We start from the raw sequence: 13,611 nt of genomic DNA, 5'->3' as shown, positions 1-13,611 counted from the left end.
CTCACAGGATGTTTATGTTGCCTGGAAAATGAGGACATGTTTGTGACGTCCCCCCAGTGTCCCTGGGTTTCCACCGTGGGTGAAAGTGCGTGCCATCTGTTCTGGATGCAGAGAAGCCCCAGCTGGTCTGGTCTTCCTGGTGCCCAGGAAAGCCCGAGAGCCCGCAGGCTCTTTTCTGGCACTGCTGGGAGTCCTGCAGCCTGGGGTCTCCGATTCCATCTGCTCCCCACAGATTTCTCCCACCACTCTTGCAGCAGATCTCCAGGGCGGGAGTGGAGGAGAAGAGGCGGCTCCCAGGATGGATCCTGGGCGGGGCCCTCCCTGGGGTGGAGCTGGTGCTGGCGAGGGGAAGCCTGGTCCCCTGCCCACAGCTCCCCGAGGGTGCTCCTGCCGTCCGCTTGGGCTGCGTGGACGGACATAGGAAACCTGCATGGAATGTGTGGAGTTCACACGACAGAAGGATGACCAGTGTCTCCTTCAGATGGGGTTCCATTAAATGTTAGCACTCGAGCCACGCCCTTCCTCTTTTTCTCCTCACCTGGCCAGTGTGTGCTGCTGTCAGCCTGCGTCGGTCCATAACCTCGGGGAGGCCGGCCCTTCACCAGCCCCTCTCCTTACGCTCCAGTACCTGAAGGCAGTCCAGGGTTCCTCTTCCACAGAGATCCTTCCTGTCTTTCCACCTGAGCACACGTAATCCAGCCTTGCTCTTACTGAGTGCAGAGCCCAGGGTCACTTGGGATGAACTGGAGGGATTCTGTGATGGGATAGAACTCACGGCCCTGGAGTAGGCGGGTTTCCGTCTGCTCGTGGGTCCTCGGCCGTTCCCTGCAGCTGTCGCAGGAGAGGAGTTGGCATCGGATGCTGGTGGTGGGGGCCGCCCCCGCTCACTGCCGGGGCGCCATTGGGCACTGGGAGGTTGTTGCTCAGGTTGTGCCCAGGTGTGTGGGGGAAGGTCTCTTCTGTTGTGTGGGGCCCACCGGTGCTCTGTCCCCGGGGTTGGGGGTCAGCTGAGGGTCAGGCGGGGCTGTGCCAGGAGAGGGCACAGCCGGGGGGTGGTGCCGGCACGCTGGAGGTGGCTCTGCCTCCCTTTCCCGCGCCCTCCAGGCAGGTGTGGGATTTATAGCATCTGCGGGGGGCATCAAGTGAAATGGATGGTAACTGTTATTGGTAAAAGCCCAAATTCAGGGCAGCCTTTTGCAGTGAACATGTACCAGGGACATTTCCATAGAGTTATTTTTTGAAGGAATTCCCAATACCCACTTTGTGGAGGTATCTTGCTGCTGCCTCCCACAGTTTGTGATGGTTACGCCAGTGCTAAGGTGTTTGTGAATATATATTTCACCACATCAAGGAATATTGGCAGATGTTGAGGACCCTTCTAGAAACATGTGAGGAATATCTGTTCCTTTACCTGTGAGAACATGTTATCTTAGTCACTGACCGTGTCTGTCCGCACAGGGCCGAGAGTGTGTAAAGAGGAATTTCAGAGGGGGCGGGGTAGTCCTTGTGGTTGGTTGCAGGGTGACTCGTGAGACTCTGTGCCCTAGTTACATTGGTTGTTTTTTCTCTTCTTTTTCCCCCTTTTCTTTCCAAACCAGGTTGTCCTGGCCCGAGAACTGGCAACCTCAAGGGAATATGCTAGTAAGTAACTAACTCCAGCGAGCTAGGCTACTCAGTGTCTAGGAAGCAGGAACAGCGCCCCGGCCCGCCCTCGCAGGGCTCTGCGCTGGTCTCGGGGGACAGGACACTATTGGTCTTAGAGATCACAAAGCTGGTGGGTGTGTTTTGTGAAACACTTTTAATTTGTTATCTGATACTTTATGTATTGTGTCTTTAGTGTTTTCTCACCATTTCCAATTGCAGTAACTTGCTTCTCTCTTAAGTTAAAATTCTAGAGAAACGCCACATTATCAAAGAGAACAAAGTCCCGTATGTAACCAGAGAGCGAGACGTGATGTCGCGGCTGGATCATCCCTTCTTTGTTAAACTTTACTTCACGTTTCAGGATGATGAAAAGCTGTGTATCCTTTGAACAGTCAAAGCCTCTGAAATGCCATGCCAGCAATCGCTTATTGTTTTGGAACCATGACTCTGGTTTTGTTTTCAGAAGTAGCCCCTTCCCTGGAAAGGAAAGGGTAGCAAGCATATTCTAGATACAGATGAATTCACATCACTTGCTTTGGGACCCCTGGGACTGCAGACTGTCACTGAAGTCGAACATTGCTTCAAGGGAGATCATCACAGCCACTTGTGAGGTTTTCTGTTGGTAAGCTTCATAGTTCAAGAACTGTTTCAATGCTGATGTTGCTAGACCTTTATTGAAAGGCATCTCCCCCCACTCCTTTTAACCAGTGTCCGTGCAGTATCTATCAGGTGTTGCATCCTGTGCGCAGAGCAGGGACGTGAGTGAGACGGGTCATGGGCATCCAGGGAGCCTGGGAGGTGGGCACCACTCTGCCCTCCCTGGCCTGGGGCTCTGGGGTTTGGTTGGAAGGGGCATCTTTCCCAGGCTCAGCTGCCAGGTGAGACATTCAGGGAGCGACCCCCAGAAACCCAGAACCTTTCTCCTTGCCTCTGGGGCTGTCCTCCCCGAGCCAGGTCCTCTCCAGCCCTCCGTCCTTCCCTCCCCACCCCTCCGTCCAGGGCTGTGCTCCCTGCTTCTCCAGCTGCTTCTCTGGCAGGGATGGCACACCCTGCCGATTCTTCACTTTATTTCAGGGTGCCCCCTGAACCTGTTCCCTGATGTGTCCTCTAATCCCTGAGCACTGTCATTTTTCTTGCTCCTTTGCTTGGGGTTGGGGGCCCTGTCTATGCTGTCAGCTTGTCGAGCCGGCCCGTGCTCCCTGCTCCCAGCCCCTCTCCTGCAGCTGTTCTTCCAAACCTAGCCTTTCCTGGCCCCTGGCTGCCCGGAGACGCTGTCTGAGCCCCAGCAGCAGCTCGATGCGGGAGGTCACTCAGGTTTAAACCTTGTTCAGGCTTAAACCTCAGTCTGTGCATCTGCTCTCTTTCTTCTGCCCTTGGGTCGCCAGAGCCCCTTCTCCACCCTCCTCCCCACCTTGGGGTGGGCCTGCCCCAAACCCCCTCCCCTCCTGCCCTCCTCTCTCCACTCTCCACCTTCTGGGTTAAAACTTGTCTTGATCCTGTTTCCCCTTTCACACCACTTTCTGGCTCCTTCAGCCATCAGTTGAATGTTCTTTTGTTCATTGAGAAGGCCTTGTTGAGTGCCGGGGTGGGAACACGCTGGTGTGTCAGGTGAGGGCTCTGCCTTGGGGGGCTTGCATTTCCCTGCGGAGTTAGATCTACACGGATGATTCCTGGCTGTGTGTAGGAATCAGGCCAGTGGGAGTGTTGGAGCTGCGGTTTTGGTGGTCGGAGGAGAGGATGTCAGCCAGAGCCCTGGACAGAGCAGGGGCAGGTGTGGGTTGGTTGGGGGGGCACCGGGCCCAAGAGACTGGAGTCCCAGCAAGAGTTCTGGGTTTTCTTCTGAGTGTGGTGCGGAGCCCAGCAGGGTCTGGAGCAGCCGCCTCATGCTCTCGCCTGGGCTGCTGCTGGGAGGAGGCTCTTGGGAGGGGGCTGGGAGGCCAGGGCCTCGGAACCTGTGCACGTTGCTCCCGCACCTGACACGCGTGCTGGTGCCTGCCGCTTGAGACCCTGAGGTCAGGTTGGTGTGTAGACTGGGGGGCTTGAGGGCTGGAGCGGACCCAGCAGGACAGAGCTCCAGAGAGTGGAGATGGCAGATCCCAGGGCCACGGCCAGCTGGTTCCGGTGAGGGTGCTGGCCACCCGGCCGGACAGTGCCAGATAGGGCAGTACTTGGACGCAAGCCTGAATTGTGGATCAGCCCCCAGGGAGGTGTGAAGAGTGCAGTCTGGGTGGGGCGCGAGTCTCGAGAGGGGCGAGCAGGTCCAGCTGGTTTTCCTGGTGTGCTCTCAAGGGGACCGGTGAAGGGGTCCAGCGACCACGGCCTGCGGGGCGGGGAGTCCTGCGGGCTTGTTTGCAGTGTCACAGCGGGTGCACCTCTGCCTGGCCTTAGCATCACCCGCCCCGCCTGCGTGCTGCCCGGGGCCTCCTGAGGACGGCGGAGCACCCCTCAGCCTGCTCTGGGTCTCACCTCTGAGGCCGCCTTGACCCCTCACTCCTCATGCTCCTTTCTGAGCCTGGGGGGCTCTCCAGGCCAGTTTTCTGGAGTCCCAGGTCTGGGCTTCCAGCAGGGCCCTTGGAGAATGCGTCTTGTTGGCTGGGAGGCTCCGGCAGGTTGCGCACTGACGTCGTCTTCTCCCAAGGTCACAAGCAGTGGGAGCAGGCCCTCAGAGACTGGATGAGGGAGCTTGCTGTCTGATTTCAGACGGGACTGGCCAGAGTAATGCAGGCAAAGGGGACTCTAGGTCTGTCCAGCAATATCTGTTGCTCTTGACCTTTTAAGACCCCTTTGAAAGCCTGTGGAGATTGCAAGGGCTCACTTACCTCTGACAGGAGCGAGACCTGGGGGACTTGTACCTTACTCAAAATCTTTTGTGGTGTACAGTGTGTTGAAAGAGAAAGCAAAGGAGACACTCTGCCTGAAGCAGAGCCCCAGCGTGCATGGCATCCTCCCTGTAGCCGTGATGTGCCTGCTGGGGTGAACGGTGCCTCCTGCAACTGCAGGGTATCCCCCCCGCCCCCGGGACAGACGCAGCAGGGCCTGGAGACACCCCTGCCACAGCCTGAGAGCAGGCAGGTCGGTCCTCGAGGGGACTCCTGGGTTCTGACAGCCTTTTTGCCCTCTGGAGGTTCAGCTTGACTGACTCAGTCCCTGCTCCCAGGAGAGGCTGAGCTCAGGGCAGCCCGCCCTCCCTCCCTGGGTGCGGGGCAGGGCTGGGCACTAGAGCCAGACGGCCAGGGTGCCTTTCCTCCAGCAGGGGTGAAGTGGAGGGACTTCAGGACTGTTGCCGGACCAGCCTGCGTTTTTCCTCTGCCGCCCCCTGCCCGCGCTTGGTGTCCTCTTCCAGCTTGGGGACAGGAATGATGCACTAGACCTCAGGAAGCTGCGCTCCAGGCTGTGTGACCTTGAGTCAGTTGCTTAACTTCTCTGGGCTGGGTTCGCCTGCAAAGTGCAGGCATTGGGCCCAGCAGGCTCTCCAGCTCTGCCACATGCCTGTGCTCCTCATCCCAGGAATTCCCCTGTTGCTGGTGAGGGAGCAGCCTTGTCTCCTGCCATGAGGCCTTCGCTGTGCTGGGGAGGAGGAGTGGAGCAGTGAGCTTTGAGAGTATTCCTGGGGAATGAGGAACGTGTGTGGGCAGAGAGAACACGGACTTGGAGCCGTGTTCCTCAGCATCTGTCGTGTTCAGAATCGTCGGTCACTAGCTCCCCGGCTGGGCAGAGAACTCAGAGTGTCCTTCACACAGGAAACAGGAACTCAGGGAGTGGGCAGATAAGGGGCAAAACCTGTGAAGCCGGAAGAGGCCCCGTGGCCGTGGCCGAGCCTCTCACGGGGGCCGCTGGTCTCTGGGAGACCGTGCTCCCGAGCGGGGGAGGCACTGTGGCCAGTCCGGGGCTGGTGGGACCTCCACTCAGAGTTGGCTGGGCTGGAGTCTGCAGGCCACTGGCGAGGCTGGCCGTGGGTGCTGGCCTTTGCCGAGGAGGGGTCGGAGCGAGGCGAGGAGGGAGGGGGCCCTGACCGAGGCCCTTTGCTTTCCCTGGAAGTAAGGTTGGTTTTCCGCTTCGGCTGCCTGTTGGACGATTGTTCTAGTTGGAAAGGCTTGGGTGGCCACGGAGGGGGCTCGGTCAGAAACAGCTTTGAGCAGCTTCGGTTGCTGGTCTCTTCCCTCCTGGCCTTGTCCTTCCTGCACCGCAGTGTCAGGCACCTTCCTCCGTGGGCGATGCAGGGCCTTTGGTGAACAGAAACCAGATGGAACACCTTGACCACAGGCCACCCCCAGCCCCCTGGAGCCATTGCTCAGGGTGGGCGAGGCCTTGGGTCACCCTGCCCCTGGTGGCCTGTAGCTTCCATTAAGAGGTACCGTGTTACGTGCTTCCAGGAGGAAGCAGTTCTATGGGATCCGTCACTTGTTTCAGCCTTTAGTCCGCTTTGAAAAAGCGAGAAGAGAAGCAAAACAGCGCACTGCGGTGTCCGAGGGAAGGGAAGAGGACTGGGCTCCTCGAGTCCCCTGGGGGGCCAATAGAGTCCGAGTTAGCGAGACAGCGTTTTTCCCACGGAACTTCTCACTTCACACATGCCGGGAGCCTTCTTTTGAGGAACCTTTCCATGACTTGGCTCCGCACAGCCTGAGATGCGAGGCTGGCGCAGGCTGTGAGGGTGGAAGCTCTGCCCACATCTCCAGCGGCTCCCTTCACGGAGCCCACAGGGGTCTTCTGGGGATGGGCGTCTGGAAGGGGCACTTGGCCAAGAGGCCAGTGTTGCTGTGCTGTTGGTGAGAACCCCCGGGGGCCTGTCCTGGAGCCAGGCCAGGGGATCCCTCCAGACCCAGCTCCGCAGGTCTGTGGGGGACCTGGCTGGGGGCCGGGCAGCTATCTCTGGCCACAGGTACCTTCAGTTTTCATTAATTTAAAAAAATTGCTACTGGGGTGCTAAGATTAGTTTAAAAGAATGACTTTTTGCTGTCTTCCTTAACCATGCAATGTTTAGATTTTGGCCTTAGTTATGCCAAAAATGGAGAACTACTTAAATACATTCGGAAAATCGGTTCGTTCGATGAGACGTGCACCCGATTTTACACGGCCGAGATGGTGTCTGCCCTGGAGTACTTGCACGGCAAGGGTGTCATTCACAGGTACCGAGCCGGGCTGCCGGCTGCTCCCCGCGCCCACGGCCGGCTCCGGGCTCTCTCCTCGGGGTGGGCCACCTCCCCGTGGGAACCCAGAAGCGGGCCCCTCTCCCTGACGCTGAGACCGCGGACCTGACATCCCAGGTGAAACTGGCCAGATGTCTCTTTCGCCAGGCTAGTGATTCTCTTAGCCGTCTTGGCTGCTGCTTTTACTTTGTCAGATTCTGTATGTACTTACTTCTGGTCTCATTTTCCAGTAGTCAAATTGAAAGTATTCATTTGAGCTTTTTTTTTCCCTTACAGATTTTTTTTTTTTTGGTGGTAGTGGTAGTAAAATACACATAACATAAAAATTTATCATTTAATCTCCCCCCTCCCCTCCCCGTTTTATTGAGAAGTAGTTGACATCCCAAGTTTAAGGTGTGCGTTGTGATGGTTTGATTCACATTTATTGTGTAAAGATACCACAGAAAGTTTAAAGGCTCTTTATAAACATGAGAGATTATACTTCGGTTAAAAGTTTATTAAAATGATGCAGTTATGAAATGATTGATTTGAATGTCCTCACTGGATGCAGTTGATATTGTTCAGTGCTAACTTTAGACTTGCATTCTTGGTCGTTAGTCTATAAAGATGATAGGTATTAACCAGTTCATTTTGTTTATAGCTACATTTGGAGTATGTAATGTTACTGTTTCAAATATTTCATCTCAAGTGTGAAAAATCTGCTTTCACAGGGACCTGAAACCAGAAAATATTTTGTTAAATGAAGACATGCACATCCAGATCACAGATTTTGGAACAGCGAAAGTATTATCCCCAGAGAGTAAACAAGGTGTGTGTTTCATTTCCTACAGACCCCGCTCCTGCTTCCGGTCAAAAACCTCTTAGAAACCGGTGGAGTGCCCTGTGCTCATCATAGTGACAGTTGTTTGTAGTACCTGTGTTATCGTAAAGGAGGTGCTTGCCTGTTCATCAGGGAAGCCCCTGCCTCCGGGCGGCTCTAGCAGAGGGCCTGGTTGGTGAAGGCCTGGTCTAGTGGGGGCCGGGAGGAGGCTTCCCCAGCACCCGTGGTTGGTCCTCCTGTCCTTGAGTGCTGCTGGGTCCCCAGGCGCTTTCTGCAGCTTGTCACAGGGCCTCAGACGCCTGCGGTGCCTCAGCCTCCCAGTCATCTTCCTGGGAGGTGCTGGGTGCTTCATTTGTTCTGGTCTCCCGTACAGGGGCGTGGGCTCAGTGCGTTCAGCTCCTGTTGGCACTGTGGGTTCTCCAGGGCAGGGGAAAACACATTCACGATGCCCACTGTCTGCCTGTCTCCTGTGTGCAAATGCCAGGGGTGGTGGCCCCAGCATGCTGATCACACATTCTGTAAGGTCACAGAGTGAGTGGGGGCTGGCTTTCCCTGCTGGTCCAGTGCGAGTTCATCACTGCAGATCCTCCTAACCACTGCCCCTCTCTGCTGTTTCCTAGCTGGGTTATGTGCCGTGACAGTCGCTGACAGCCTGCCTGGGGTAGAGGAGAGCCTGGATGTCTTAGCTAGCCAGGGGCATTTCGGCCAGGGTGGGGGGGTGCAGGTGTCTTTCAGCCCTGCAGGTGTGTGTTGACTGGAAATGATAAACTTCGAAGTATACAGAATGGCAGTTGAACTCTGAAAACTGTGTTCAGGTGTTGGGGTAGAGAGAGAGAACATAAAGTTCTGTGTAGTGAGGTTGCAGGAAGCTCAAGGCTCCTGTGTGAATTAATAAATGACCCTGAAAATGAACCTTGGGTGTGGGGCCGGGTGTGACGGTCAGAGCTCCCCTGACCTGAGAAGCTGCTGCAGGGACCCCCACGTAGGGCCTGTGCTTCTGCTGGGGCTCATGGGTACCTGAGACAAGGACCTTGGCGGGGTGGGGACAGACATCCTGGGGTGGATAGAGGGTTTGCTGGTGGAAGGAAGGTTCAGACAGAAGCCTCCACTTTGTTGCCGCTGCTCTTTTTATCTGTAGCTTCTTGGCATCTCTGTTTCTTCCCCTTGTGTCTGTTGAAGAAACCAGGTCGTTTGTCTTGCAGAGCTTCCCAGAGTTTGTTGATGGCACCTCTGTGGAGTCCTATAGCGTACTCCTTTCCCCTCTTTACTTCTTGAAAGTCGGGAGTTGGATGTGGCTGCTTGATGACATTCAGGCTCAGTCCTTTCACACCTGCGGCTGGTGTGCGTAGCATGTTCTTCATTTGGGAGCATGTAACATCCAGTCATCTCTCCCTCTGTGATGTCAGCAGCCCTTTATAGCTGCAATGGCCTAGATCTATCGGTTCATTAGAGAAGGCAGAGTGATCGTAGCCCAGTTCTTTCATTCTGGAGCTGGAATTCTTTCAAGAGAAACTTCTCCTTTGCCACTATTTGGTTAACCAGTGACATTGATTATAAAGGAAAAGCCGGATAAATGCCCGCTTCTTTCCCCTTTATTTACAGCTTTTGAAAAGTGTGAATTGGTTCACTGTCCTGATGACCAGTTCATCAAAAACATTATTACCCCACCTCACACCGTACACAGAAGTTAACTTGGATAGATCAGAGATCTGAATGTAGGAGCTAAAATGATTACACGCTTGGAAGAAGGCATTGGAATATCCATGACCTTGGGTGACGTAGTGGTTCCTTAGATACAGTACCAAAAGTATAAGCAGCAGAACAAGTTTTAAAACTTTGGTGCTTCAATACATTAAGAAAGTGAAAAAGACAATCCGTGGGGCTGAAGAGGAAAAAAATTTTCAGCTCCTGTATCTGATAAGGGACTTGTACTCAGAATATATGAAGAATTTGTAACAACAACAAAAAAATATTAATGGGTCTGAGTAGACATTTTCTCCAAAGATGATAAACAAATGGCTGATAAACACATGAAAAGATGCTCAATATCACTCATTACTAGAGAAATGCAAATGAAAACTACAATGACATATCACTTCACACCAGTCAGAATGACCTTCATCAAGAAGTCTACAAACAATAAATGCAGAAGAGGGTGTGGAGAAAAGGGAACGCTCTTGCACTGTTGATGGGAATGTAAACTGAACAGCCACTATGAAAGATGGTATGGAGATTCCTTAAAAAACTAGGAATAAAACCACCATATGACCCAGCAATCCCACTCCTAGGCATATACCCTGAGGAGATCAAAATTGAAAAAGACACATGTACATCCCGTTGTTCATTGCAGCACTATTTAAAATAGCTAGAACATGGAAGCAACCTAGATGTCCATTGACAGATGAATGGATGAAGTTGTGGTACATACTACACAGTGGAATATTACTCAGCCATAAAAAGGAATGCCTTTGAGTCAGTTCTAATGAGGTGGATGAACCTAGAGCCTATTATGTAGAGTGAAGTAAGTCAGAGAAAGATAAATATTGTATTCAAACACATATATGTGGGATCTAGAAAAATGGTACTGAAGAACTTATTTACAGGGCAGCAGTGGAGAAACAGACATAGAGAATAGACTTATGGGCATGGGGAGAGGGGAGGAGAGGGTGATATGTATGGAGAGAATTAATATGGAAACTTACATTACTATATGTAAAATAGATAGCCAATGGGAATTTGCTGAATGACTCAGAAAACTCAAACAGGGGCTCTGTATCAACCTAGAGGGGTGGGATGGGGCGGGAGACGGGAGGGAGGTTCGGAAGGGAGGGGATATGTGTATACCTTTGGCTGATTCATGTCAGGGTTTGACAGAAGACAACAAAATTCTGTAAAGCAGTTATCTTTCAATTTAAAAAAAATTAAAAATAAAAGCATTTAGAAGGGAAAAGAAAAAAATACATAAAAGGAAAGAAATAAGAGCAGAAATCAGTGAAATCGGGAAAGAAAAAAAAAAAAAACCCGTATAGAAATTTAACAGAGCCAAAGTCCAAAGGGAAAGAGGCTGAGTGGTCTGGGGATGCCAAATGTGAGGACCATGGTCTGAGAGGGAAGAATGCCCCTCAGTGTTACCAGGTCTTTGTAGAAACACCCAGTCCCTTGGGGGTCTTTTTGACACGGACATTTTGCCTCAGTACAGAGTTGGGAGGCTGGCATTATTTTAACGGCATTTGAAATTTAAAAATGTTGGCATAATCTCATGTTGTGCCTGTCACTTTTCTATGCTTCCATTAGCTCTTTCTGTCATTCAGCACCCTTAAGACCTTCTCTCTTTCTCACCACCATTGGCTTTGCTGGCTCGCAGCAATATACAGTACACACCTATGGAGATTTTACTCAGGACGCAGTACCTGTAGGGCTGGACTTGGGCTTGATACAAGGTCTCCAGGAGAACCATCTCTGGAAGAGAGGGCTCCCTGTTCTTGCTTCAGTTTAATATGTTGAAATTTGCAAATTCCATGCAAACTTGTAAGAATGTCAGTTACAATTTAGTCTATAGGAAATGACCATTTGATCAATAAATTTTTGCTTTTAATTTAAAAAAAAGTGGAGAAGGACAACCCATGGGGTTGAAGAGGAAAAAAAAAATTTCAGCTTCTGTATCCGATAAGGGACTTGTACCCACAATATATAAAGAACTCATAACCAAAAAAGAAAAAAAAAGTTTTTTAATGGGTCTGAATAGATATTTTCTCCAAAGAAGAGAAACAAGGGGCTGATAAACAAATGAAAAGATGCTCAAGATCCTTAGGGAAATGCAACTCAAAACCACAGTGAGACACCACTCCACACCCACTAGGATAGCTGTGGTCGAAAAGACCATAAGAAGTGTTAGCAAGGTTGGGGAGAAATTGAAGCCCTCATATTCTGAAGATGGGGTTGTCAAATGATGCAGCCGCTTTGGAAAAGTCTGGGAGTTCCTTAAAAGGTTAAGCATAGTTATGTTGTAATCGACAGTTCAGCGTCTAGTTAATATGTCCAAGAGAACTGAAAAACATTTATATAAAAGGTTGTACACTGGTGCTCATAACAACTTTGTTTGTAATAACCAAGGAGTGGAAACAGCTCAGGTGTCCATCAGCTGACGGACGGATAGACAAAGTGTGGCTCTCTGTCCAGTGGAGTGTCCCTCAGCCTTGGAAGGGGTGCAGTTCTCAGACAGGCTGCAGCCTTGGTGTGCTTGAGTGACAGCCAGCGGGGGTCAGGGCGGGGCTTGTGTTGCGTGGACAGGTCGGTTTGGGAGTGCTGCTGTCTTAACAGTGTTGTCTTCTGACTGTGGAATGTCTTTCTGTGTATAGCTTCTGTAATTTCAAAAAAGTTTTGTAGTTTTGGGTATTATAATCTTTGTGCTTCTTTCGTTAAATTTATTCCTAAGAATTTTTAATTTTACTTTTGAGGTTATTGTAAATGCAGTTGTTTTCTTAATTTTCAGATTTTTTTATTGAGAGTGTTTAGGAATATGGTTGACCTTTTTGGTGTACTGATCTTACGTCCTGCGGCCTGGATGGATTTGTGTATTACTTGGGATAGTTTCTGAGCAACTTCCTGGGGACCTTTTATGTATAAGATGGTGTCATCTGTCATTAGAGATAGTTTGACTTCCTTTGCAGCCAGGATGCCTTTTGCTTCATGTTCTTTCCTGCTTTGACCCTCGCATTGACTAGCGAGAGCGGGCATCCTTGTCTTTTCACTGATTTTAGGGGGAGAGCGTTCAGTCTTTGATTGTTGATGTTCACCACTGAGTGTGATATTCCTTGTGGGTTTTTCATGGAGTCTTTCTCAGGTTGAGGATGTTCCCTTACTGTTCCTAGTTTGTTTTGTAATTCATCATGAATGAGTATTGAATTTTGTTAGATGCTTTTTCTGCATTTGGTCAAGTTGGTCATGTGGTTTTTGTTCTCTTTTGTTCTCTTCATTTCTTTACGGCTGTGCTGGGTCTTTGTTGCTATGCATGGGCTTTCTCTAGTTGTGGCAGGTGGGGGCTATTCTGCGTGGCGGTGCACGAGCTTCTCATTGCATTGGCTTCTCGTTGCAGAGCAGGGGCTCTAGGCATGCGGGCCTCAGTAGTTGGGGCACACGGGCTTGGTTGGTTGCCCCGCAACATGTGAGATTGTCCTGAACCGGGGGTTGAACCTGCATCTCCTGTATTGGCAGGTGGATTCTCAACCACTGGACCACCAAGGACGTCCTTGTCCTTTATTCTAATGATGTGATGTCATAAATTGATTGGCTTTTAACGTGCTGAACCACCCTTGCATTTGCAAGATAAATCCCACTTGGTCATGGTGCACACTCCTTTTTATGTGTTGCTGGATTCAGTTTGCTTGTCTTCTGACCTAGGGCTAATGAGCACATTTTATGGAGTGTTTGCTTTGCCTCACATGTGGGTTCATGGGTAAGACAGTGGCAGTCTGCACTTTTGGCTTTGGAGAGAGTGTGGGTGTCTTCGGACCTCAGCAGCATGTCTGGTCCCTCTACCCCCGCTGGCACCTCGGGGTCCGACTTGCAGACCTGTGGTGGCTAGAGTGGTTCCCAGCCCAGGGTACTGGACAGGTGTTTTGAATCGCTTGGAGGGTGGAGATGAGAACCCAGCTCAAACCCTCCTCCTTTGGCCTGACCCTGTGGCCCTGGGGAAGTGGTTCTGGGCCTGGTCTCCAGGGCCTGGGGGAGTTTGCCCTCTGGCTGATCTCTGAACTTCCAGGGGAGGTAACTAGATTATCTCTGTGGTTTGCTCATGTGCTCTCGGGCTCTTACCTGAGTTGCAGATAGAAACCTGCTATTTGTGAAACTGGAGAGGAGAACAGTCCTTGTTTTCACTAACCTTTCAGTGAAATGGAGCGTTTTTTTCAGTTATGAAGGTGGGAGCAGACGTCTGTCAGTAGAAACCACAGATGTTTGCGTGTCCTGTCCCAGTCAGCACAGAGTCCTGGTCTGTTGTTT

At 51.5% G+C, this 13,611-nt stretch overlaps 1 protein-coding gene across 1 annotated transcript in view; it reads left to right on the top strand.

Annotated features, from left to right (window-relative positions):
- Positions 1–13,611, top strand: part of PDPK1 (3-phosphoinositide dependent protein kinase 1) — a 62,914-nt gene that overhangs the window by 27,441 nt on the left and 21,862 nt on the right. Inside the window, exons 3-6 of the mRNA XM_043454780.1 lie at positions 1,599–1,641; positions 1,884–2,021; positions 6,626–6,770; positions 7,502–7,599. Coding sequence (XP_043310715.1) covers positions 1,599–1,641; positions 1,884–2,021; positions 6,626–6,770; positions 7,502–7,599 — 424 coding nt within the window. The remainder of the gene's footprint in view (positions 1–1,598; positions 1,642–1,883; positions 2,022–6,625; positions 6,771–7,501; positions 7,600–13,611) is intronic.

This window comes from Cervus canadensis, chromosome 32 (genome assembly GCF_019320065.1).
Source record: "Cervus canadensis isolate Bull #8, Minnesota chromosome 32, ASM1932006v1, whole genome shotgun sequence".
Taxonomy (NCBI): Eukaryota; Metazoa; Chordata; class Mammalia; order Artiodactyla; family Cervidae; genus Cervus; species Cervus canadensis.
The sequence above is the reverse complement of the archived record's forward strand: the minus strand, read 5'-3'. Positions and strand labels throughout refer to the sequence as shown.